Source organism: Zootoca vivipara, chromosome 10 (genome assembly GCF_963506605.1).
Source record: "Zootoca vivipara chromosome 10, rZooViv1.1, whole genome shotgun sequence".
Taxonomy (NCBI): domain Eukaryota; kingdom Metazoa; phylum Chordata; class Lepidosauria; order Squamata; family Lacertidae; genus Zootoca; species Zootoca vivipara.
In genome coordinates, this window is record NC_083285.1 from 49,774,672 (window position 1) to 49,800,318 (window position 25,647).

General features: G+C 40.7%; 1 protein-coding gene across 13 annotated transcripts in view; it reads right to left on the reverse strand.

Moving 5' to 3' along the window:
• MYBPC1 (myosin binding protein C1) overlaps positions 1-25,647 on the reverse strand; it is a 90,452-nt gene that overhangs the window by 19,866 nt on the left and 44,939 nt on the right. For 10 of the 13 annotated variants that reach the window (XM_060279916.1, XM_060279915.1, XM_060279914.1 and 7 more), the window contains 15 exons: positions 23,235-23,404; positions 21,888-22,020; positions 20,065-20,189; positions 19,181-19,286; positions 17,245-17,411; positions 16,412-16,574; positions 15,554-15,660; positions 14,651-14,784; positions 12,829-12,988; positions 11,566-11,670; positions 9,443-9,631; positions 8,999-9,133; positions 4,607-4,723; positions 4,215-4,271; positions 610-777 (listed from right to left, as the gene is read on the reverse strand). In XM_060279916.1, the coding sequence (XP_060135899.1) occupies positions 610-777; positions 4,215-4,271; positions 4,607-4,723; positions 8,999-9,133; positions 9,443-9,631; positions 11,566-11,670; positions 12,829-12,988; positions 14,651-14,784; positions 15,554-15,660; positions 16,412-16,574; positions 17,245-17,411; positions 19,181-19,286; positions 20,065-20,189; positions 21,888-22,020; positions 23,235-23,404 (2,036 nt within the window). The remainder of the gene's footprint in view (positions 1-609; positions 778-4,214; positions 4,272-4,606; positions 4,724-8,998; positions 9,134-9,442; positions 9,632-11,565; positions 11,671-12,828; positions 12,989-14,650; positions 14,785-15,553; positions 15,661-16,411; positions 16,575-17,244; positions 17,412-19,180; positions 19,287-20,064; positions 20,190-21,887; positions 22,021-23,234; positions 23,405-25,647) is intronic. The other 3 variants (XM_035126767.2, XM_035126768.2, XM_035126759.2) reach the window with 2 other exon arrangements.

A 25,647-nucleotide genomic window follows, 5' to 3' on the forward strand; every position in this document is an offset into this window, starting at 1 on the left:
TTTGGCGGTTTCAGGCCTTAGACGGATTCCTTTTGGCTATCTTCCTAAAGGGGAGGGGTGTGAGGCGGTGACCTCACCCCCCTTTAAGGCATCAAGATCAGGGTTCCCCCTATTAAAGGGGTCTTGAGGGGAGGCATTGGCCCATACACCGAGTAGTCATCATTGCTTTCCCCCTTCCAGCGGTGGCGAACGGGGGCGGGCTCTCTCTGCTTGAACATATGTTCTCCAGAGCCAGCCCTAACCGCATACATTCTGGATAACCCTGCTCCCTGGCTGGGGACTGGGGAAGGATAACGCCCAATGCCTGAGCCAAGGTCTTCCTACATCTAAATCTTAATAAAGTTGTGGCCAATTATAATCCCATAACACATTGTCTTGAGTCATTATTATACTAATGCGTACATTAGTCAAAACTGCATACAATTTTTCTCCTAATTCACAGAGGGTGTATTTGAAATACTCAAATTTTCATTAGGTCTTTAAAAAATAAAACACGGATTGCTGCAGAAATGCGGAGAACTGAATTTCAGATTGGAAAAATGAGAAATGGAGGGAACCAACACTGACAGATCCATCCATCCCTAGGCATAAGTAAACAGCCTGTCTCACCTATCACTTCCTTGACTAAAATTGGCTGTGGATGCATCCGAGGTTCACTGGCACCAGCAGCATTCACAGCTTTTACTCGAACAAAGATTTTTGATCCAGTTGGCAGGCCAGTGATGGTGAATTTTGTTTTGTCTGTGAGTTCTGGATTAGCCACAATCCATTCTTCCGCTGAAGTAGGATAAAAAGCAAAAGGAAGGAAAGGACAGAAATTGATAATGATATATATATGAAAAGTGTTTGTGAATCACTAATTCCTTTTAAAAAAAACATTAAGTGTAGCAAACTAAATATATTTCACTTCCTGGAAGTATTTTGCAGCCAAACCACCAGTTTCTAATTTAAGAAAGCATATGAAGACTGTAAGACAAGCGTTGGCAACCTTTTCTGCCCGTGGGCCGGAGGATTCCCATGGACTATTGTCCGTGGGCTGGACATGGGCCGCACAGGTGCAGAAGCCATTTCCGGTGGCGCTGTGGACATTTTGGAAATGGGCAGCCAGCACCGGAAATCGCTTCTGCGCAGCCGCGGACATGCGCAGAAGCGATTTCTGGTGCTGTGGACATTTTGGAAATGGGCAGCGCAGCACCAGAAATCGCTTTTGCGCATGTCCGCGGCTGCGCAGAAGCGATTTCCAGTCTGCAGCACCAGAAATCGCTTCTGCAGCTGCGTAGACGTGATTTCCGGCGCTGCTCGGTGAGTCCCCGTGCCAAGCCACGCCGGTTTACCGCAGTGGGACTTGCCAAGCGGGCAGCTTGGTTCAGGGGTGGCCCGTGGGCCGGATAAATGGTCTCCATGGGCCACATCCGGCCCATGGGCCGGAGGTTGCCGATGCCTGCTGTACGAAATAAATATTATTTAACACTTTCCTCCATTTTAAAAACTGACTAATACATTTATAATTAAAATTATAATCCCGAAGGGCAGTAATCAATATATTATTGTACTGCCTCCTTAAAGGAATGTCAACATGCAAGCAACATGATAATTATTAGTTGGAGTAACAGAATTTCACATGGAAGTTGATATCCAGAACACAGTTTCAGTCTAAATAATTTCCTATCTCTTTTAAATAACGTTTTCTAGTTTTATTGTTGCAAAAAAATTAATGTGCAGGTATTATGCAGACACAGAATCATTATCCACACATGCAGCCGTACTGCTTCTATGTTCCATGAATGCTTCTTTGTCCAACTCATATTGCCTGTTTACACATACATCTCTGCTGTCCACTAAGTGATCCATGTTTTTCTATTGCTACCACAACATTTCCCTTTAAACAATATTCAGAGTTCTGAAATGCTCTGAAAAACTCCAAGTAAACTGTAATCCTGGGATGGTGATGCAATCCCACACTGACCATAAATATGTATTCGCATGTGTGTATGAAACTTGATTCAGAACTATGTGGTTGCTCCCGTGTGCACATGGAATTCCCAACAGGCAAATGTCAGCCACCTAAATCTCTGAAATAAAAAAATCCCAAGCTACTGAAAGCACACATTGCAAATTCAGAAGACAGCATGTTAGCAAAAACAATTTCTTCACTGTTGTTGCATAAGCTAGTCATTTCGTAGCAGAGCACACACTTGAAGTTTAGCTTAATTCTTTTGGGCACAGAGTATGAAGGATAAGAACATAAGAGCCTGCTGGATATAAACCAATGGCCCATCTAGTCCAGCATCCTGTTCTCACAGTGGCAACCAGGTACCTGGGGGAAACCTGAAAGCAGGATTCAAATAGCACACTCCCTCCCTGTGGTTTCCAGAAAGTGATATTCAGAAGCATTGCTACCACCAACCCCCCCCCCCAATGATTCCATATCACTAGCATTGAAGGAATATCACTAGCTTCTATAACCCATTCAATTCATTTAGTACCAGTAGTATACAATATTTACTATTAACTTCCACTGCCAACTTCCACAACCCAGCTGCTTAAGTGGTATGAAAATAACATGAAGTTATTTTTCCCTTGGTGGACATATAAATGTGACTTGGCCTTCTTCTCTTTAAGAACACTACAGTTACAAATGAAATATCATTAGTGGAGTGACACCAGGATCAGAGGTGGGTAGGGACATGTGGCTTGCCATGTTTATTTGCAAATAGTGAGTGAACTGCAGAGTGAGTTGTCTCAGGAGTAGTAACTTTCAAGAACACTCTGATGATTAAAAGATATATAACTGATTACTAGCAGGCTATGCTCACAAAAGGTACCATACCAGTAAATGAATAGGACTCTTACCAGAACACAACTTTGGAAGATCACAGCCACATTGCATAGAAAACAACTAGACCACCAGGCAACTTTCAACAGTGGTCAGAGATAAATCACCTACTTCTAAGTTATAATGGGATTTATCTGCAGCCAACTTCATAAAGATGGGGCCATCAACCTAATCCCAGTCTAAATACCGTATGTATTTATGAATACATATGAAACCAGATTCAGAACTCTGTGAATGCACACATGAAGCTCCAATCAAGCACATGCCTCCCCATTCACTTCCAAGTCAAAGACTTGACTAGGCAAACAAATAGGGATAAAGATTCAGGTAGGTATCCGTATTGGTCTGATGCAGTGAAATAAATAAAAATAAATAAAAATTGTCCAGCAGCACCTTAGAGACCAACTACCGTAAGTTTGTTCTGGGTATAAGCTTTCGTGTGCATGGACACTTCTTTTGTTTCAGTGTATCTGAAGAAGCGTGCATACACATGAAAGCTTATACCAAGAACAAACTTAGTTGGTCTTTAAGGTGCTACTGGACAATTTTTTTAATTTAAATAGGGATACTGTATATGCATGGAACAGGCCCTGAAATTGCAATGAATGGGGAAAGACTTTGAGAGTGCCATGTATGTATTAGAGCTCTACACATCTGGACTGGGACTGTGGCCTTTATATATATAACATCTTAACTGATACTCAGAACTTTAGAGAGAAAGAAGTTAGCTATTATTTTTCTCTAACCAATACAGAATTCACAAATAGCTTCACACACCAGTAACTGTCTTATGCAGTCAGTTATTGAATAGGCTTTCATACAGAAAGAACAGTGCATCATTCACGCTTTGCAGAAGAAACTAACCACATTATATATATTTTTAAAAACTGGTTCTTCAGTATTATGTGAGTGGAGACAGTATGCGTTTCAGGAGGTGGATCAACGGATTTCGGCATATACTACCTGCGTTCATTTCCTACTTCAGCCATATAAGCAAGCCACTCTTTCCTAGCTTCAATTTCCCATTTGCATAATAATAATAATAATAACAATAATAATAATAATCTATTGCACAGGGCTATGATGAGGATAATCAAAACAATAGAGTCACATACAGTATAGTCTGTGCTTTTTTGTGATAGTACCATGTACCATCACCTCTTTTCTCCCCCTGCCCATTATGGCCATTTTCTGCAGGTACTTACAGCACTTTTATCAAGATATAAGTTCTGGCACCTTTTGTTTAACCAAAAGAGCACTCCATGAACATTCCCCCCAAGTCGCTGCGGTACTGTTCCCTCAAAAATGTCACTATTATACGGGGGGGGGGGAATCAATTTCAGTAAGAATGTTTAAATATCTTTGTTGCATACTTTACCTTCCAGGTCATAAGTTGCCTCCAGAAATTCACCTTCATACAGTTCTGCCGATATACCTTATGAGAGTCCACCATTAAAGTTAATTCAGAGACACCCACTTTCACACAGGCAAGATATGAGTCAGTTGTTAGTAGTCCCTGTTAGTAACTATACAGAGATATGTACTGTGCCTTGAAGAGGAGCTCTGGGATGATCAAGGAATTGGCTAGAGCTTGTTTCTTCTACACATGGCACAATAGAGCTTGTTTCTTCTACACATGGCAAACCATTGTTTGCCGATTTCCCCCCTGGCCACTTTGCTTCGAGCGGACTGAGGCTCCAACCACAGATCAAGGGGAAACAGCACAATCGAGGGGGGGGGAAGGGGGAGATGATGCCGTTGAAAACTCACAGGGTTTTGGTGTCTTCTCTTCAGTCTTGATCAAGCCCCCGTCTGTCTCCTCACTATTATTTTGCTCTGTACCACCACCACTGTCTCCCTTGCCCTCTGTAGTGGGCTCCTGAGGACCTAAATAATTTGGAAAGCACATTTGGTACTTTACAGTCATAGGCAGAAGAGCCTTTGAGACTGGTATATCTGAGCACCCAGAGAGAAAGATGAGGTTTGAAAAAAAGAGGAGATAGGCAGGAGAAATCCATCGAGTAAAAGAGAAGATTTAGCAGGAAGAGAAGATTAAAGTGTAGGCCAGAATAAGAAAGAGAAAGCTAAAAGGAAATAGAACAGTGGTGTGCAGAGGTATATGCTGGTATAAGGTGATCTGGAAGTCTGCTGGCTTGTTGTATAGCTGCAGTTGAGTGAACTCGGTCTCTCTAAGTATTGCCTGTCAAAGAGTTTTCATTCACAGTTGTTATTTTGCTTTTCTGGCTCAGAACCCCATTGTGCATAGCATGTATGGTTCACTGGATAGCATTCAATGATTAAAATCTACATATGGATTGGTGTGTCTTGCAAGGTGGGCCTAATGACTAAAGTTTTCAGGTTTTATAACCTGTCTTGATATTGGACAATAAAATAGACAGGAAGCAGAAAACTGGACCTGAAGAGAAATTGTGTTGTAGGGTCTGCCGATGATAGCACTGCTGCAGTGATCTCAACAGGTTTTATTCTTGTGTTGCTGGTGTTTCCATTAAGACCCTGATCATGAGTTTCATGTGCATACATGTGTCCACATTCAGGACAAAACCTGGGGGAAATAAAGGTGCTGGAAGACAAGCTTTACTTGGGGTTGTTCACCTTGAGGTTGAGAAGGCACCTAACGTTGTTTCAGGGCTTGCTGATTTGAGACAACAAACTTGTTGGATCAAATTTAGGTTATTGTGTACCACCATATTCAGCTGGTTATGTTTTTGTTATGTTGATTCCAGAGAAAAGGAAATACAAAACAGGTAAGAGTATCTCTTTTTTTGCAACATTTTATTCTAGCCAATGAAAACTTCAGTGTCATTTTACAAACTTACAGAAATATGTTGGGGGGGGGATTCCCTTACCCATTTTGCATTTACAATGATGTTATTCTGATAGAATAAAAGAGTTGGGAGCCTCTAATCATCTAGGTGCTTATTCCTTTAATTTCAGTTTCCAGTGCCTTCGGATTCGTATACTTGATAGCATAGATGAATGACTGAATGAGTTACGAGGAGCACAATATCTGATCCTGTCACTAAGTCCATGAGCAATGTTTGATCCTTTAAACTTATATGTGTATGTGTAATGTAATATTGGTTCCACTGAAAGCTGAGAATCTCCTTTATCAACTTTAAAGAAGCCAAAACGTTTCTCACTTTTCCAAGGTCACTCTGCACTATTATCATAGAATTTGTCTGTGCATTAAAGCAGCCCTAATAAAATTCCATTCAAGGGCAATAGACAAGAGAGAGAGTAGAAGAGAGAGGGAAAAGAGAATAACTGATAGAATAAGTAAGAAGAAGAGAAGGACAGAACTGAAAAAAGTGACAGCTGAAAGATTGACAGTCAAAGAAAGTATACCTGGAGATCCAGGTGAAATATTAAACGTTGTAGAAAAATTAGTTGAAGGAAAGGTACTGGAAAAAAGATGAAGAACAGAGATATTCAGGTACTGAAGGAAAAATGAAAGGAAACAAGGCAGAGCAAGAGATATAGAAGTAAACACCAAGTATTTTTTGTATTTTCCAAAACGTTTTGTTCCAAAGTGTTACAATATACACATGAGTGGCATTAACTGTATATATATGTATACACACACACATAAATAAATATATAGGTGTATATCTAGAAATGCAAAGCATAAGTAGAATACACATCATGCACACAGTATTGTTTGTAAAATACATCACTACTGTATTTTATGTGAGGTGGGTAACACCAAAATGGCAGACGCGGCTGTCATTTTGAGGGATCTTCTTAATGCTTTTAAGCCTATCTGAAAGAAAAAAGTAAAAGTTTTGCTCTGTTCAACAGGTACACAAGGAATTTTGTTCTGCTGAACCCTGAAGTGTCCCTTGAAAGACATTTCTACCTATGATGGCTAGATTTACGATTTACTATGCATATCACATCCTCCTTAGTTACAGAGAATTTGGGACTGTTGACTAATTCATATATTCTTGATTCTTTACTTCAGTATTCCCCAACCTGATACCCTCCAGTTGTTTTGGACTAAAACACCCATCAGCCCCAGTCAGCATGGATCTGAGCTGAATATTTGGCAAATCCAGTTTCCCAGGAAGATGAAGCATGGTATGAAACTTCCATAGGTGTCACAGAAAGCTGACTTATTCTTGTATTTTTCCCAATGCAATTCAGACACATTGCTCTTTATCAAGGATATTGCAAAGAGACTGGGCTCCATTGCACTGTGTTAACTTCAATAATAAATCAATTTTCTACAACACCTGTGGTTGGTTTTTCCTGGGGGTTCCCTACCCCAACCTGTAAATTATGCTGCAGCTTTCTTGTTTCTGGAAAGCTCTACCAGACTTATTAAAATTTTGTTTAATTTGTCCATTTAAAAAGAAAAGAAAATATATTTATTTTCCAGTTTTCTTACATTTCCCACATTGAAGATATTTGGCAATGTGGGAAGGGGTTTAAGTCCCAGTTGGTTTAAACACTCTGCATAGCTATTCATCTGTAAATGAGGTTCTAATAATAATAATAATAATAATAATAATAATAATAATAATTCTAAACTTCTGCTATAGGGTAAAATAACACATGATGCTAATCACACGGTTTGTCCTTGAGTGCAGGATTTTTTAAAGTGTAGGGACCTAAATCCAGATTAGGACCCTGATATGGGAGGGGGAATAGAAAAGCTTTAGCCGTTTGAACCGAATGGCACTCCTATCCGGAATGGGTTCTCCACAGGGGGCAGGGGTAATCTAAATCAGGACTGCATCAGGGAGTAAAGAGTCCCACACCAGGGTCCAAATCCAGACCGGAGGCAGGAAAGAGGGTACTGGCTATACATGAAAGGAAGAAACATCCTGTATTCAAGGGCCAATCATGTGATTAATGCCATGTGTCGTTTGGCTCATAGTCAAAGAGTAGAATCTATTAAAACATCTTAATAATCTTTAAGGGCTTTGTTCACCAGGGAAATAGTGGCACGCTTCTGCCAAGGCAAATGATAGCTAGCCATAACTTAGGGCGTGAAGCCACTCACTTGAACTTTTAATCTCAGAGGTGTGAAGCCTGCCTGTTCTTTGCTATTTCTGTTAGGGTGAGTGATGGAGGGCAAAGCAAAAACTGGAGACCGTTCACTTTCCTTCCAACTGTTGTCTGCCACACAGTGCTCCACCCACTTCCTCTAGAAACAGGTACTTCCCAAGCCTCCATGCTGGTCTTCCTGTACTGTAAAAGTTGTATAGGAAGCCTATACCAATAACACAGCTACAATTAAATTTAGGGCAAGAATATCCTCCTATTCTTGAACATTTCCTAGAATAGCTATTATCCAGGCACTGCAAACTGGGGGTGGGGGAATGCTTTCCCACATGAACTGAGGAATTTCTGGACTTCACATAGTGTCCCATTTCCTTACCTGTTCTAGGTCACATCCACTGTTCTTCACCTCAGATCACTTGCCTTTTTAAATTATATCAAGGCTCTAGAGAGTGACACACTATGTACACAGGAACAATTGCAGTTTTTGAGATCTGAATGACACTGAAAATCTCCATCATATAATAGGGCTGGCTTCAACATAATAAATGCCCTAATTCGCATACAGCCAGATATGGGTTGAAATAATTAACCCTTATTCAAGTGTGGCAAAGCAGGTGTAATGGCTCAATCTACACCAGCTCAGCTTGCCTATCAGCACAAAATCAAAGTTTAGGGAAATATTCTGACACACCAAAATTTAGAAGGGGCAATCTAAGAGTTGTGTTGACCTGACCAAGTAAGAAATGACAATGGGAATAAGACTTTGGGGGGGGGCAGTCATATCTCTGCATTAATTCTTGCTTTTCCTTTGTCCTTCATTTTGTTTTTAAAGTAGCAACTAGCATTGCTACTGAAAGTGGACACGGCATTTCCATATCAGTGTAATACATATTTTACAAGGTTTCAGAATTTTGAGCCGCTGGTCTGGAATGCTAGTTAAAAATGCAAGACCGATATTATTTTTTAGCAACAGTTGGACCAAACATTTAGAAGCCGGATAGGATAGAAACACATACTTGACTTGGAGAATCCTCACTTACAATATAGTCGCCTCGATGTGAGTGAAAGCAGGTCTCTATTATAAAAAGTAAAACATCTCTCACCTAACTGAAGAAAAATTCAATTGTCACTTACTTCCTTCAAAGCAATACTCTATAACATAGCCATCTAAACCTGCAGCTCCAATTTGGTCTGGTGGCCGCCATTTCATGGTAACTGTAGTATCTGTTACGGAATCAACTGCCAGGCAGGTGGGTGGACTTGTGACAGCTGGAAGCAATGAAAGAGAGTGTCTGAGTTTGCAATACAACCTTTGCTGCATGTTTGCATCAATGTCTATCTGTTGAAGTCCTTTAACATTTTGTTTTGATCGCTTCCTCTTTTGTCCTGTTCCCACTCTTTCTTTCATTTTATTTGCACACTTTCTTCCCCTTGGGATTGTGAGCAGTTTTATGGATCACATTAATTAAAAGTTGCTGCAATATTTAAAAGAAAATGGAGGAACTGACTTTGACATATCTTTGATATTCTGATAGTCTGATTATCTGACAACATGTACATTGTATATTATCTACCCACCCAAAGGCACAAAAGGCTTTGAGGGCTCGCTTGGTTTTGAAGTGCCTATGGCATTGACAGCAAACACCCGGACTTCATAGGCAACTCCTTCAATCATCTTTTTCGGCTCAAAAGTTGTTTCTTTAATAAGGTCAAAGTTCAGCCTCATCCACCTGGAACTTTGCTTCTTTTTCCTCTCAATGTAGTAACCTAAACAAATATAAGCAGAATTCCAATTATTATTTTTATATGATTACAGAAAAGAAAAATATACAGTAGGCTCTTACAAATGAATACATTTTGTATATCATTATTTAAAGAAATGGAACTATCAGGAAGAATATTATTGTTATTTTTTTTTCATTCCAAAAATTTATAAAGAAGTCTCATCTTTCTATAAATGTACATTCTTGGGGGTGTATAGTGTGTGTGTATAGTTAATTTAGTTAATAATTCAACATCTCTCTTTTTGTTTAACCACCATCCTATTGAGTTATTTCCCCAAATCTGGCCAATAGATAGTCTTGTAACAATGTGTGTATTGGTTGTTTTTGCTTTTGCTCATATTGGAGGGTAGTCTTGGGGTTCCTTGTTATGTTATATATTGTAATTTCCTATATGGTATTCATTACTACCTTCCAGAATTGCTTTATTTTTTTGCTCAAAATGCATGTATAAAGTACAAAAATACATGTATAAAATCTGCTTGTTTATGCCTCCAGAAATTCATATTAATTTCATAAATTTTGCTTAGTTTGGAGGGAGATAGGTGCCACTTGTAAGAAAATTTGAAAAAAAAGTTATTTGTGGTTTACACTTATTAATAAACATGGTATCTTTTTAAGCAGCCAGGTCCAATCATCTTGATCTATAAGGACGTTAGCTGATTAATAATAGCTGATTAATATAAGCATAAATGTAATACCATTGGCTAATAACCCAGAACTTCTAAAATGAACAAAAGTGAACATCACAGAAAGTATTTGTTTGACCTGGACAGCACAGAGGTATCTGAATAGGTCCCCACCCCACATTTCCTAGAGAAAGCAAAAACCATCAGTTAAAATGTTTCTGCTTATCCATGGAATGCCATGTAGCTGAAACACTAGTTTGATTTCTTGTGCAAACTGTCCACAAAGAGTATTACATGGCCTAAAGCTATCTATAATTACACTATTCAAACATCTCAAGGCTGCTTTATACATGTTTCCTAGAAGCAGGTAATAACTGTTTTTGAATCAAGTGTGGGAAGTACTAAATAATACAAGAAACATATAACTATTGCTGAAAGTTGCCTCTCCATATCAATTCCTCCTCTCAAATCTTGGTGACAATATACAGTATCCTCAGGCTCACTGCTCACACCTGCTGTTGAGCACTACCCCTTAATCTCCCCATCCCCCAAAGTTTTCCTATCATTGCCAGGCACCTGGGACTCGGAACCACCATTTTAATTTCCCAGAATGCCACAGAGCATTGCAACATTGGGGGAATTGTGAGAAAACAAAATGATGTCTCCCAGTCACCTTGCTGTGAAGCTAGCAAAGCCCCTTGTGCTGTGGTTCCGAAGCACCCAACAACCAGATGGCTGTCGGGTATTTGGAAAGCGCTATGCAAGAGACTTTGTCATGGGGGCAGGACAACCCACCTGTTATAATATTGACAGGTGGTTTGTCCTGCCTACCTGTCAAAGGTGGCCCGGGTGTGTGCGTGTGTGGAGACAAATATTGAGCTGGCCTACCAGACTGAAAAGGTTTCCCACCTCTGATGTAGAGGAACTGAATGTATAACGCAGTGTTTATTATACTCCAAGTTCCTCTTCCTTCAAAAGTGATAGTCAATAAAGTGAAACTAGGGTGGGAAAGTTGGAGGCAATTACTGTTATGTCACATGCTCTGTTTTTCTATATGTTTCCAGACACACAGAGAGAAGGCTATGCAAGTTATTTGCCTGTACTGTATATAAAATGGTATCTATGAAGTCATACACACAAGATGAAAATCTCCTTTGTTGGTTCTCAGAAAATTCTACTTTAAGAGACAGCAGCTAGATGCCCACCATGTGGGCACTAACTCAGAGGTTCCCATTAAATGTGACAGTAAAAAGCTAGGAAATATCAAAATAGCTGTGCAGATGCTACTTACCTAAGATAGGCGACCCACCATCATATGCTGGAGGTTCCCAGTTCATAATGCACCAATCTTCTCCTACATCAACCACAATGGGTGCCGCAGGAGGGTCAGGAATATCTGTAGCAAGCAAAAATATTTTTATTTCCTTGGATAGCCTCCCCTACTAAACATGCTGATATTGCTGTACAGTGAACTGTTTATTGCTTATCACTAAAACTGGACCAAAATTGGAGCAAAAAGTAGACCTTTAATAAACAAACTGCAAAAAAATAAATAAAAGGTTCTAGACAAGACCGAGGTGTAAATCTCAACTACAAATAAGTTCATTGGCGGTCTTGGAAACAATAATTAGTCCAGTTTGTACATCATATTAAACCACGTTGCACAAACACCCCCTCAGTATTCTTCTTCCATTCATGCTGCTGCACCACAGACAAAACAAGTCTTTGAAGTGATAATTCTGTCAGGGCAAGCATTTAAGCTTACCAGGCAAAATTATCCCCCTCTCTTCCCCCCACATGTTGTTCCAGGGGTTCTCCCAACCTTCCCAGAGTCAATTTTGAGGAGGAGACATGCCGGGGGGGGGGAGTGGAAAAAACCCAATTCCTCAAACAGAAGTCCTTGTTCAGGGCTCATTGGTTGAATCCTACCTGGAGTGTGGCTTGTCATATCATCCAAACCTTCACAGAACAGAAGCAGTAAGTGAAGAACAAACATTGGTTACCACTCATGGTATGTTTGAAGAGAAAAAAAACCATGAGGTAAGATTTGGGTGACATATCAAGACATAGTCTGGGTTGCTTTGTCAGTGACACAGTAGGAAAGGAGCACTGGCAGGAACTTTTGAGCAATGTGTACAAGCACATTGAAACTATGCTTGAATGTGGCAAGCAAACCAGGCCATTATCTCTTACCTCAGCTCATTTATAATTTAGTTTTGTATACCACTCAAACACTTTTTCTGAACATTGAACAGCATAGTTTAAAAGCTATTACTTTTTCAAGAAAACAAGCAAAAATCAAATGCAATCATATTAAAAAATAAAAAAACAGGGGGGGTGGACCCATAAAATCAGTGAGGCTAAAAACTATGGGTTGTATTCCATTTTTACTCAAGAGTAAATCTATTAATGGACAGGATTAACTGAGTAAAAGTTACTTGGCTACAGCCCTATGAAGTACTTTGTATATTGAAAAGACCCATAGAAATGATAAATAACAACACAGAACCAAGTAGAGCAGTCTTGGTACGAAAGTACAACTGGAAAGACTTACCAACCACTTTGATGTTGATGTGGGCTGTGTCTTCTCCTGCCTCATTCTTTAACATTATTCTGTAGACACCTGAGTCATCTCTCTCAGCTGAATCAATCACCAAACAACTGCTGTCTGGGTAATTATCTGCCCGTATTCTGGCTGCAGGATCCATGAGCCACTATCAATTATGCAGGGCGGGGGAGGAGGAGAGAGATTTTACAGCATGGGATTGAAAACCACTAGGAGATTGGCAAATAAGAATCAAAGCATGATATCAAAATAGAAATCTGCAAAGCTAGCCACAAGATATATATACAAAAATCTAACAGTAATTTGAATAAGAGATGAAAAAGTGCCCAACAGACAGGGCTGGCCAAGAACATTTTGGCCCCTGAGGCAAACTACAAAATGGTGCCTCTCCGCCACCATGAAGTGAGTGAACATCTACATTGGGGACATGGGTGGGAGGAGAACAGCAGTGCCTCCTATTTGCCAAGAGGCCACTGCAGATGTGTGTGTGTGTGGGGGGGGGAGAGTTTAATATGGAGCATGTCAATGGGTCACACACTCTATAGTAATGTCCAAACTGGTATCACCACTTCTTTTGGTACTACCTCTAGAAGCAGCATTGCAGACCATAGTCCCTTACAAAATAATGTAGGAGGTGATGTGGTGGAGTGCAACTGAGAATGAATCAGCCACCACATAGCAAGCTATAATCTGTGCAGTGAAACGAGCATCCACACAGGATATTTTTAAAACATTATTAACTCTCCACCCAACTCTCTTGCCACACTTCCTCCCAATACACTACCCTTTCTTTGACACACACCCTCTCTCTGCCTTCTGTACAGGTGAAATACATTGTGGGCAGTTAGACTGAGATCCAATGGGCAGGAGTGAACTGCAGCTCAGCAGTAGAACACATGACTTGAATGCAGAAGTTCCTGAGTTCAATCCCTAACATCTCCAGTTGAATGAATATCAGGTAACAGTGTGAAACAGAGCACCTTTGGGCAGCAACTGCTATCAGAGGAAAAAAATACTGGGCTGAATGGACAAACAGCCCAACCATGCAAAAGGCAGCTTCCTGTGTTCCTATCACAAGCAGCATCACACAGAACATACCACTAGTTGACACACATTTGTGTAACTGCAGTAAGGACAAGACATACCCCTCCAGCATAAGATAGGATGGACATAAATCCCTCCATCTTCGAAACCTATTGTGAGCCTAGTTACCCACCATATCACTAGGAGGAATGATGAGATAGTAGGATGACTATTGATTAAACAGTACTTGCACTTCCGCTTGAATCCATTGCTTATTCCTTACCCTCTTCTCCCCCCTGCACTATTTCATACAAAATGATAAATGGCTTTTACATTTTATTGTGAAAATAACTGCAGCAATTATGGAGCTTTTCATAGGTTAAGCATCCTCCTGTTTAAAGGACAGGATGTTTAGTCAAGGATGGCTCAGTCTTCTGCTTCAGGAAGGTTCTGGGAATGCATCTTCTGATTTTTATCAAAAAGGTCCCAGATTCAGTTCCCAACATCTGACAGTAGGGTTGGGAATGTCACCTGTCTAGCAAGCTACCTGCCAGTCAGTCTTGACATTACAGAGCAAGAGAGACCAACGATCTGATTCAGTATAATGTGCTTCCTGTGTGCTATAGGCTAGGAGCAATCATTAATCACCCAAAATATAGCTCAAAGGTATACTACTGTTGATACAGGTTACTCTGCTACTCATATTTTATTATAAAACACAACAAAGCTGATAAGTTTTAAAGACTTGACATCAGATTGCAGATATATGTTTATGTTATAGTTGTACCTTGTCCCCTCTGCTCCACATAATCTTCGGAGTTGGCTCTCCAGAGACAGGAATTTCAAGACGTAACTTGGTTCCTGCTACAACTGTCACTGTATTGCCATCACCAAGTCCATCAAGGTGGATTTTAGGAGGATCTGCAAAATTGAGACACTGAGGAATTTGCACAATGAGAAGAACATTTCATTATGTAAGCTTAACAGTACAGAAAGCAATAGATGAAAACTTTCTAAACTTGTCCATTTCCTTTATGTTTGAATCCTGGAATTGACAAATCACCCCGTCCTATATGCTGTCCCAAACATTGTTAGCAAGCCATCCATACAACAATTGGCTTCCTCATATGGTGCATTCAAAAATGTTACACATTTTTGGTTCTTTCATATGTTATAATCAGGAATATTACAGATTTTCCCCAGCTTCAGTATACCTTAAGCATATGTGTCTTATGGCATACAGTAATACCTCGGTTTGCGACCGCTATCCGTTCCACCGCTATCCGTCGCTCCCTGAGGCAGTTGCAAACTGAGGTACCAGAAGTCGCGCTGCAGCCATTTTGGAACTGGGCAGAGCAGCATCAAAAGTTGCTTCTGAGCATGCTCCACCCAGTTCCAAAATGGCTGCCGCGCCAGAATAAACCGGGGAAAAACAAAAAAAATCAATTTTTTCGGCTGGGGACAGCTGGAAAAACGGGGGTTTCCCGGGGAAAACGGGAGACTTGGCAGCTATGCACAAATGTTCAAACGCAGGAAACAAAAGCAACCACTAGCAAATCATCTAGCTGATCCAATCTCTGCTTTAAGGCCAACAGTACACTAGCCCTGTGATCCACGCAGGCCTGCCTCTGAATATTAAATAGCACATGAAACATTTTTAAAAAGGAACAAACAGGAACTCAAAAGTTACCTATAATATGCACTTTGCAGGGGATGTTAACATTATAGGCATCTGGAACAAACATGTACTCTCCATCATCCTCAATGAGTGATTTATCAACAATTAGCCGATGGATTCTGTGGAAAATCAAGACGGAAAATTTAAAGGAAAAAATATATGCAAGAACTTAAAGTATGAGATCATAAACTATACACTGCATTATATGACAATACAATTCTAATGTCTTATGAATTAGACCCAAATTGTTTCATATTTCTGAATGCAAAGATGAGTTTACACCTACATTTTTACAGACATTTCATACCATCAAGTTTGTAAGAGGAAGAACTGATGGATGCCACTAAAATTTATGGGCTCCTCCTCCTATGTGTGCAGCTATAAACGATTTCTGCCCTTTGATTTTCAAATTATGATGCCGATACCATTTTTACTACTTTAGCAGCTGGGTGTTCATCTACTGTCCCGAGAATAGAAGCAGCACTCATGTAGCAGCACTGATCTAATTGCTGCTCCCTCCAACCTCATTATTAATTTACAACCAATCAGGAAATGTTACTTATGAGTCTTCCTTTACTCATCTAGTTTGCCCCCCTTTTTTGCTTATAAATATATGGGTCTTACTTGTTTTTCATAACCAGAATGTCCCAAGATGGCTGTCATTTGAAATTAACAACCTTTATCCTTGTTGTTGAGCTTTTTTTTAGTTTCCCCAGACGTTTCAGCGATTCCAACCCCCCCCCCCCCAATGCTGCTTACGAGGACTGAATACCTGCCGGACGTATGGCAATCCTACCTACCTGTAATAAAGGAATGGCTCCAGGTGATTTTTAACCCTGACCTTCAAGGGTTACTGTTTTGCATGCCTACCTTCCTTTATGATGTATCTTAATGCGGTCACTGGGTTGGAGAAGCTGCCCATTTTTGTACCACTTCCCTTCTACATTCTCAGAGATCTCACATTTCAGGGAGAGCTCTTTGCCAAGCCTCACAGTCTGGTCTTCCAAAGGATGTAGTATCTTAAGTGGCCTCACTTTGAAATAGAGAAATGAGAAAAATTATTGCAGCAGTTCATCATGATCTGTTTATGTCAGCGGTGCTGAACTGGAGCATATCTGGACCACAGGAAGCTACTGTGTCCATTCACACTGTGAACTCCAATGTGCATCTAAGAACCTAGCAAGTTTTGTATTAAGGTCAAGCAAGACATGAATTTCCTGAATACAATTAACATGCATGTTTTTGTTTTGTAAGTAGCAGCCACAAATAGCCAATTCAGATAGGCAATTTTTGTTAGGTTCATGCTAGGGAGAGAAAGAGGTAAACTTCTCCCCAGCTCCACAGTCCTCCTGGGGCTGCTCAATCTTTCCCAAGTCTGCTATGTATAGAACAAATAGTATGTACATTGACCGCATTTATGCAATTAACTTATTGTCTAGTTAGAAGCAGTGCCTATTAGCTGTGCTGTCCAGAACTGAATTCTCAGTTAACAGCATAAAAGGTATAAGCATGCAAATAATGGCTTAGAGAGTAATATCAAAAAATTAGTACAATGTTCATGTTCCCCAGTAGTTGCTTAAAAGGAGACACTTTCACTTGCTTGTCCGCATGTGTGTGCTGAGTAGAACTAGGAGGCTCCAGAAGGCATCACATGTACGATTTCTAGCACAACTAAAACACCATACCCCACCCCCCACACTTACAGTCAACTTTTAGTTTACAAGATGATTGTCCTCCCGTTGTCATCACTGAATAAGTTGCATTGTCAGCTTTGGTTCCTTCCTCAATGATTAGAGTGTGTTTTTTACCCTCAACCTTCACTTTGTATCGAGATTTACTATCAAGAGGCAGCTCCACACCATTTTTAAACCTGTTCAGGGACAACAACCAAAACAAAAGGGTGACTGTCTACTGATAAGAACTCACAGTCTTTCCTGCTTGGAAATACGCCCCGGAAAAACTTTCTGGTAGATTTGCAAGACATTTTGCAAGACAAAGGACAAGGCACACCCCTACCTGTGCCGTTCCCCTTGCCAGAAGCCCATCAGACTGGCAGTGGCATCTTACTTCTTACAGCACACCTGAGAGCAGGAGGCTCACTCAGGGGGCGCAGGGCAGGCCGCGTGCAACATAGAACTCTGTCCTCCAGCACCTGTTCCCTGTGCCCACTCCACCCACCAACTCAGCGACTGCTGCCTGAGGAACCCATCTGCCTCTACCTAATGGTAGGGCTGTTAAGACAAAAGCAAATATTTCCATAACAAGGTTCCCCATTAAAAATACAAGTTGCCACTTTCACAATACTGTATTCATATTCTCTCTCCCACACCCACACAGATTTTATTTTTATATTTATGGGATGTTCGGTTTTGATTTTTATTGCAATTAGCTTTTCTTTGACCACAAATAATGTTTATCTCTGTGGCAGAATCCCTCCCAATGAATAGCATTTCATGTGATAATCATCATGTGAAGGGCTTGTCTCATTATGCTAGTACTAGTTTATTATTAAAGAAATCTCTGTCCTACGAGCTCTGGATTAACAATAAATTGAACATAGTTGCAACTTTGTTCCTCAATGATCAGGGTGAGTTTTCTTTAGCTTTAATCTTCATTTTTTAAATGGAGATTTATCATCAAAGGGCAGTTCCACACCATTTTAAAATCTGATCAAGCTGAACAAGCCATGAGTGGCAATCAAAAAGTTGGTGGTTATGGCTGTGGTCACTCAGCAAAGATATGGAGCAATCACAAACACCTTCACTTTCGTCCTCTTACTATGTTGTTGATGCATATGGCATAACTGGCCCTTGGGTAGCTTTTTGTTATATTTTGCCCAACTGAATTCAGCAATATGAATTGTCCAAATCCCTTTCCCTTAGGGTTTAGGTGTACATGGACACAATCTTCACTGAAATTGAAGTTGATCTGAACAAGGGAAACCTTGTTTTTTTCAGTGCCAGGGGATGGTCCCTGCATAAACCTTTGCTTGTACAAAACTCCATGTGCACATGTTGACATTTGCACATGATCCAAATCTACTAAACTGCCATGTCTGCCCTTTGGAACATCTAAAATTAGTAAATTCCATGGCAGCTTACATCTCCCCTCATTGGTGCTGTTCCTCTGTGAAAAATTCACAACCTTATGAAATATTCATATGTGGCTCTAGTGAATTACCTCTAACTACTGCAGGGGTAGCTAACGAGCCCACTGGATGTTGTTGGATCAACTCTCATTGGCCCCCATCATCATGGCCAATGGTTGGGGGTGTTGTGGTTTGTGGACCCAACATCTGGAGGGCGCCACACTGGCTACCCCTGAATTGCTTCTTAAAGCAGCCAACCTTTCCCAACATGGTGCCCTCTACATAATCTGGACTACAACTCTCATGAGCCCCAGCCAGTACATTCAAAAATGCAGCAGGATAAATTGTACAATACGCCCTTATACTGACAGGCACTTCATTTTAGGCTAACAAAATCCAATCTAGCTAAAACCCATTATGGCCACGACCAGTTTAAAGCAATGGAACTTAAACTGGGTATGACTAACTTGTTACATTAACCACAACTAATCTTAGCAGGATTGCTCCCCCCCCAAAAAAATATTAATTAAAGAAGGATGTAGGTGGCTTACCATTTCACATTTGCATCATCTTCAGACACTTCAACTGATAATTCTATTTTGTCACCAATATAAGCATTGGTATCTTCTAAGCCTTTGGTCACAATCACCGGGGGCTCTGAGGGGAGAGGAACAAAGAACACTCTGTTTTAAAATCATAACATCAGATGGTTTTGTACATTGCAATCTCCTTTGAATCAGCAAGACCAAGTTTCCACATCTCATACCAGCTGGAGCTGAAGCATTCTGGGAGCCCTAAGTCTTATGATCCATTGCATGAGCAAAGAAGAACATAAGAGTGGTGGAAAACTGGTGGACTTAGACTGGAAAACATTTTTAAAAAACCCTGCATGGCATTGTGCAGTCACTGTCAGCTGACCTAGGATATTGCACCAGTACATCAAAACAGTGCAAGTAGGGAAAAAGTCCCCCCCTCTCCCCTCCGCCATTTTCTTTCTTTCAGACTACATGCACTTATTTGTCTATAGCATTTATTTTTCTACCAGTTCCCTGATTCTACAACCTGCTATAATAATAATTTTTAAAAGTGAGCGTCTATGAGGCATAAAGAGAAGAGGGAAGAAATCTTACTGAAATAATTTTACCAAACAGAATTTTAGCAAGTAAGAAAACAAAGACTTCCACCTGGTGGCAGTGGAAAGGCCATGGGAATGGAAGAGCAAATGAGAAGGGGAAACTCTGTTTGGTCTTGGTCTTCCTTCCTCACATGCTCCAGGGTGTAGCTGAGCACCCATGGCTGTAGTTAAGCCATAGCAAGTGCTGGTGGCTCATTTCATCTATTTGAATTGTCATCCCCATGTAGAACAAATAAACAACAAAACTGTGCTATCTCATATTAGAAGAGAAACTGACAGAAACTTTGTAATCTTGCTTACCTCTTACAAAGAGTTCTGTAGAGCATTTCTCATCGCCAGCAGTCACATGATAACGGGCATCATCTGTGAGCATGCAGTTGTTGACAAATAAGATTCTCTCATTACCTTTGTGCTCAAATATGTATCTGTTGGAAAATGGCAAAATAGCAAACATGGAATTATGGCCAGGTTTCTAGGAATTGTACAGTGTTCTGTTGATCTAATAGAAGGGTAGTGTAGAAGAAGAACCTATGCAACAGGATGTCTTAAAAAGATGCCATGTATTTCTCTTACCTGTTTATACTTTCTGCATTGGAATTTTTATATTGATTTTTTATAATGAAATTTGCATGCCCTTTTATTGTTCTATGATCATTATTGCATTTTTAATGGGGTTTTTTAATCTGTAAGCCACCCAGAAAAAAACTGCTATTGGGAGGCATAGGTAAAGGGAACCCTGACCATTAGGTCCAGTTGTGGACGACTCTGGGGTTGCAGTGCTCATCTCGCTTTACTGGTCAAGGGAGCCGGCGTACAGCTTCCGGGTCATATGGCCAGCATGACTAAGCCACTTCTGGCGAACCAGAGCAGCACACAGAAACACTGTTTACCTTCCTGCTGGAGCGGTACCTATTTATCTACTTGCACTTTGACATGCTTTCAAACTGCTAGGTTGGCAGGAGCTGGGACCAAGCAACGGGAGCTCACCCTGTTGCGGTGATTCGAACCACCAACCTTCTGATCAGCAAGCCCTAGGCTCTGTAGTTTAGTGTTAATTAAAAAGAAGAAGAAACCTAAGCTTATGGTAGGGTTGTAACCATTGCTGCTAGTGGTGGTGTGGAATTTAAACATTTCCTTTCCTGCTACAGATTTGAGGAAAGCCCCCCACAAGTGTCAACAGGGAATTGACACCCACCCACCCAAAAGCAAAAAGTTTCAGAAGAGAGATTTCCCCTGAGACCTATTGCAATTATTAATAGTTATCAGTGGTCATCCCTCCACCCACGGCTTATTCCTTTTGCATTTTAACACCTGTAAGTTAAATGTATATGGCCCCAAAACTATCAGAATACATTATTTCTAGGAAGCTGGGGAAGGATTATTGCAAACACAAAGTTAAAGAGGCCCAAACAGAGCAGTCTCTGAAACCCTAGATCAGTGAAGATGGAAATAACCTGTAACAGGAGCCCAGGTTTCATTTCAGCACTCTTGTCATTTTTTCAAAAAGTACAATAATAGCTAGGGCAAAAGGAGCCAACATTACTGGTAGGCCAGATGGCTCAAGGGATAGGTAATGGGATATGGAGCCTTTCACCTTGAGGTTACGGGTTCACATTGGTATCAGGTCAGTAATGACCAAAGCTCATTAGCATCTAACAGCTGCTTGGTGGCCCGAAAAATGCAAAGTAGCATCTTCAGTTGATCTGGCTTCTTGAGAGAATGTACAGACCTTGAGGAATGTTCCTTCCTTGGGGAAGCAGGCAATGATTATGAGCACAGACTCTACTCCAGTGACCCAAACTCCTCCTCATGACTTTTCTTCCTTTCTGTCCTAGGGGGCTCATTGTTCAGAGTGGCTGGCAATGGCAGGGGTGCAGAGAGTTCCCGGACACATCCAGTCCTAAGGAGCATCTCATCCACCTGCCACACCACCCTCCCACAGGCTCTGCTTGTCAATATATAACTGACATGGATCTACAAGTTTGCAATTTACACACTTGACAGTATAGGTCAACAACATAATGCAGAATACACCTGCAATAAAACACCCAATTCTCTTAATTAAGGATATAAGAACTGAATATGAAACATTTAAACAAAGCTGGGTTTACGGGAATACTTACTTTCCACTTGGACGTATTTCTTGCCCATTTCTGTACCACTTGAGTTCCACTGTTGGGTCAGCCAGCTCCACTGAAAATCTTACTCTGCCTCCTTTATCCACTTGATATGCAGGATCCAGAATCTTAGCAAAAGCTGTTGGGTGATAAAAAATGTTGAAGCGGAGACACACAGACAGAAAATATGTGGAATCCCATACTCTCTCATGAAACTTTACAATGTCTAAAGGCGCCTTCATACTGTTGTTCAATGTGGTTTGTAAGATTCCCATACCTCCATTGTCCAGACGACATTCTCTTTCATATCACAGACTTCCCACACTTTCATCTCCCTCCATCCAGATTTCCTCACACTCCATTTTGGAGCATCCCTGGCATGAGACAATCCAGACTGAGGTCAGAGAAAGTGTGGGAAGGCAGTGATTTGGAAGAGATTGTCATTTGGACAATAGTGAATTAATGGAGATACACATTAGGACAGGCACCCCCAAACTACGGCCCTCCAGATGTTTTGGCCTACAACTCCCATGATCCCTAGCTAACAGGACCAGTGGTCAGGGAAGATGGGAATTGCAGTCCAAAACATCTGGAGGGCCGAAGTTTGGGGATGCCTGCATTAGGATGAGCCCTGGAAAATATGGAATAATCAGCCATTCTGCTTAATGTGTTTCAAATGGTATATTGCTGTTTTTAAAATGTGTTATCTGCTCTCGAATCCTGGAGTTAAAATAAACACAAATTCTGAGTTGTCTGACCCCCCCAAAAACTGCACTGTAGCTTTGCAGGTCATGAAGCCTAGTTACCATAACAAGAGGAAGATAATTTAACAAGCCTGGTTTCCCCAGTGAGGAATGAAGCCATACTTGGCAAAATTCTTCATATGCCTCAGTTGTTAAAAATACAACAAATTCCTTTGAGACTCCTGGCTCCTTGCTGTCATGGAGCCCCCTTTGTGCCCATGGCAGGGTGAGGAGCATCATTTGGCTAGTTGGGGTCAGCTTGTACCATGGCGGCACTAGCCAATCTGCACTCACAGCCAATCAGAAAGCAGCACGGGGGAATGGGGAGGTGTGTCATTAGAGTAGAATGAACCAGAGGTTCTCCTTGCTGGTCTGCTCATTAAATGGTTGGATCCTCCATGGACCCAGCCAATGCAAAGCCTGTGTGTGTGTGTGTGAATTCTTCACATGGCTCAATTGTTAAAAAGAGAACGGCTCTCTTTCGGAAAGAATTGGAGACCTTGTTATGAGAGCTGCAAGACCAATTCCTGTCTGCAAGAACCTTTTAGGAGGAAAAGTGTCACTTGTATTCCTAGGCAGATGTGAAACAGCTTTTCCTTGCTTCCCCTACCTGCACTTTTCTTTTCTTCCCTGCGGGTGCGCTTCAAACGTTTCAGCATGCCCCTCAGGTCAGTGATTCCATACTGAAAGGCAATTTTCTCATAGTCATTGGGGCTTGCAGCCTTCAGGATCTCCCACACATCTACATCAGGCTCCTCAGGCTCCTGCTGCTTAACCTCCCTGATCAGAATAAGAGATGGGGGAGGAAAGGAGAGAAAAAAGAAAAGATGTGCCAGAAGTTAGCATCATGAAGAGGACACATGTGAATTCAACTCCCAGTGGAATAAGTTGTTGTTGTTTTAGATAGGACTAGTGATTTAAGTCAAAGGCTTAAGGACGTGCCTGAGCTAACAAGGTTGGTTGTGCAATCAAACGTCCTTATCCTTATCCAAGAAGGGGAGAGAAGTAGCAGGATGCATACTTACCCCTGTCTTCAGTGGGTAACATTTTACAGATCTTGAGTTAGACTTTTGAATTCAAACCTGTGAGATTTCACCTGAAAGAAACTGGACTTCTGCACCAATCTATTGTTTTTCCATGTGTGGGCTTCAACTGATGGAAAGAAAACTGTGAGATGTATTTTGAAAAATATAATTTTTAAAGGCCCGGGATTAACAGGAAGTAGCCTATTGGGTCAGGCCATAAACACAGGAGGCATTTTGAGAATTTTACTATTAAAGTTTGTCTGATTATTAAGAAATATTGGCATGTCAGGGTAGCAGCTTACTGTGAACAGGCTGGTTGCTCCCGCTTTTCTCCTCCCCACTAGCAAGTGGAAACAGGAAATAGGGTCCCTGAGTTAGTGTTAAATCCAAACCAGGGAGCATGGTAATCCAAGCACAAACATTAGCTCCAGTTCATGATCCCCAGTTCATATGTAACATTAATCTATAGATTGTGGTTTGTTGCTCCCACTTGTGGAGAGGAGCAAATTGAGAGTGATCTGTATGTTCACGGGAACTATTAACCATGGTTTGCCATGATGTGTGAACATACCCATTGTCTCAAAAAGGAAATTTGTAAAAATTATTTGGTAGCTTAGGACAACAAGTTGCAGAGGCAATAACTGGTCCTTTCCCCCCCATCAAAAATAATTTTTGCAATAGCAATGGGGAAATCTACAAGGAGAGTAGACATAGACAGTTTTAATATGAGCCTTGCCTGCCACTTGGTCAGATTTTTAAGTGCTCCCAGAAATTTGCTGATGAAGATCAGTGTGTCCGAATCCTTCAAAGTTACACCCCACCACACAAACCATGTAATTTCACTACAGAAGGCTTGAAAAATCCTCTTGGCATAAAGAGGAAGTGGTCAGATGAAATCACTTGAGGTTACTACAGCTCCCATGCTGTCTGGAAGTTGCACTCCAAAACACCTGGAGGATACCAGGTTGGTGAAGGATAATTTTCTCACTGTGAAAAGGTTGCCATGATTGGTAATGTCACCTGTCATTTTCACCTGAACTGGCTGCTCTACAGAGCATCATTCTCAAACGAATTATCTATCTCCAATCCAATATAAAAGCAATGTTAATAATGTGAAAATGAATGATAACCTTATGGTGAGACTACCACATGGAATATATTGAACCTGTGTCTTAATTGGACTGAATTTAATTCTGTAGCAGTAAACATTAATGATATTATTATTATTATTATTATTATTATTATTATTATTATTATTATTATTGAAGCCACAAACATGAGTTTGACCAAACTGCGGGAGGCAGTGGAAGACAGGAATGCCTGGCGTGCTATGGTCCATGGGGTCACGAAGAGTCGGACACGACTAAACGACTAAACAACAACAATTATTATTATTATGGCAGTGTATTTTTCATTTAAAGAAATGGAACCACTAAATTATTGGGGTGAGGAGGAGTACTTTGCCTTATAGTAACATTTTATAAAGATCCTTGGCCATTTTTTGTAGATCCTAGCAAAATGTTCATATAATGTACTGATATGAATCACATGTTGTGAACGGGTTTTATTGCATTAACAATATCATTTTAAGTGTCTATAAGAGAATACACACTGTTAATATATTATGGGTGTGGCTTTATGACATGACCGCTTATTTCACTTTTTCAAGCTTACAGTTTACAAAGGTCGGCTACTTACTGCAAAATACTGCCGTGTCAATTAGATTCTACGTTTCCAAAGGTCAAGTAAAAATGCAAACATATCCAAAAGCTGACATGCATTAAGGGGATGAATTCTCATTTTAATAGGCTGGCCATCCTAGCTGTGGCAACTCCTCTCAGTTGCACATGCATCAACAGGAACCAAGATGAGAATGTTCCCCTTTAACATTCATTAGGCAGTTGTTGAGAATCAAGATTGGTGCGTCCTGATTTTCAACCCATTATAAGAAATACTCATCCACCCTCTTCATTTACCTTGTTCAACTGAAGAACAAAT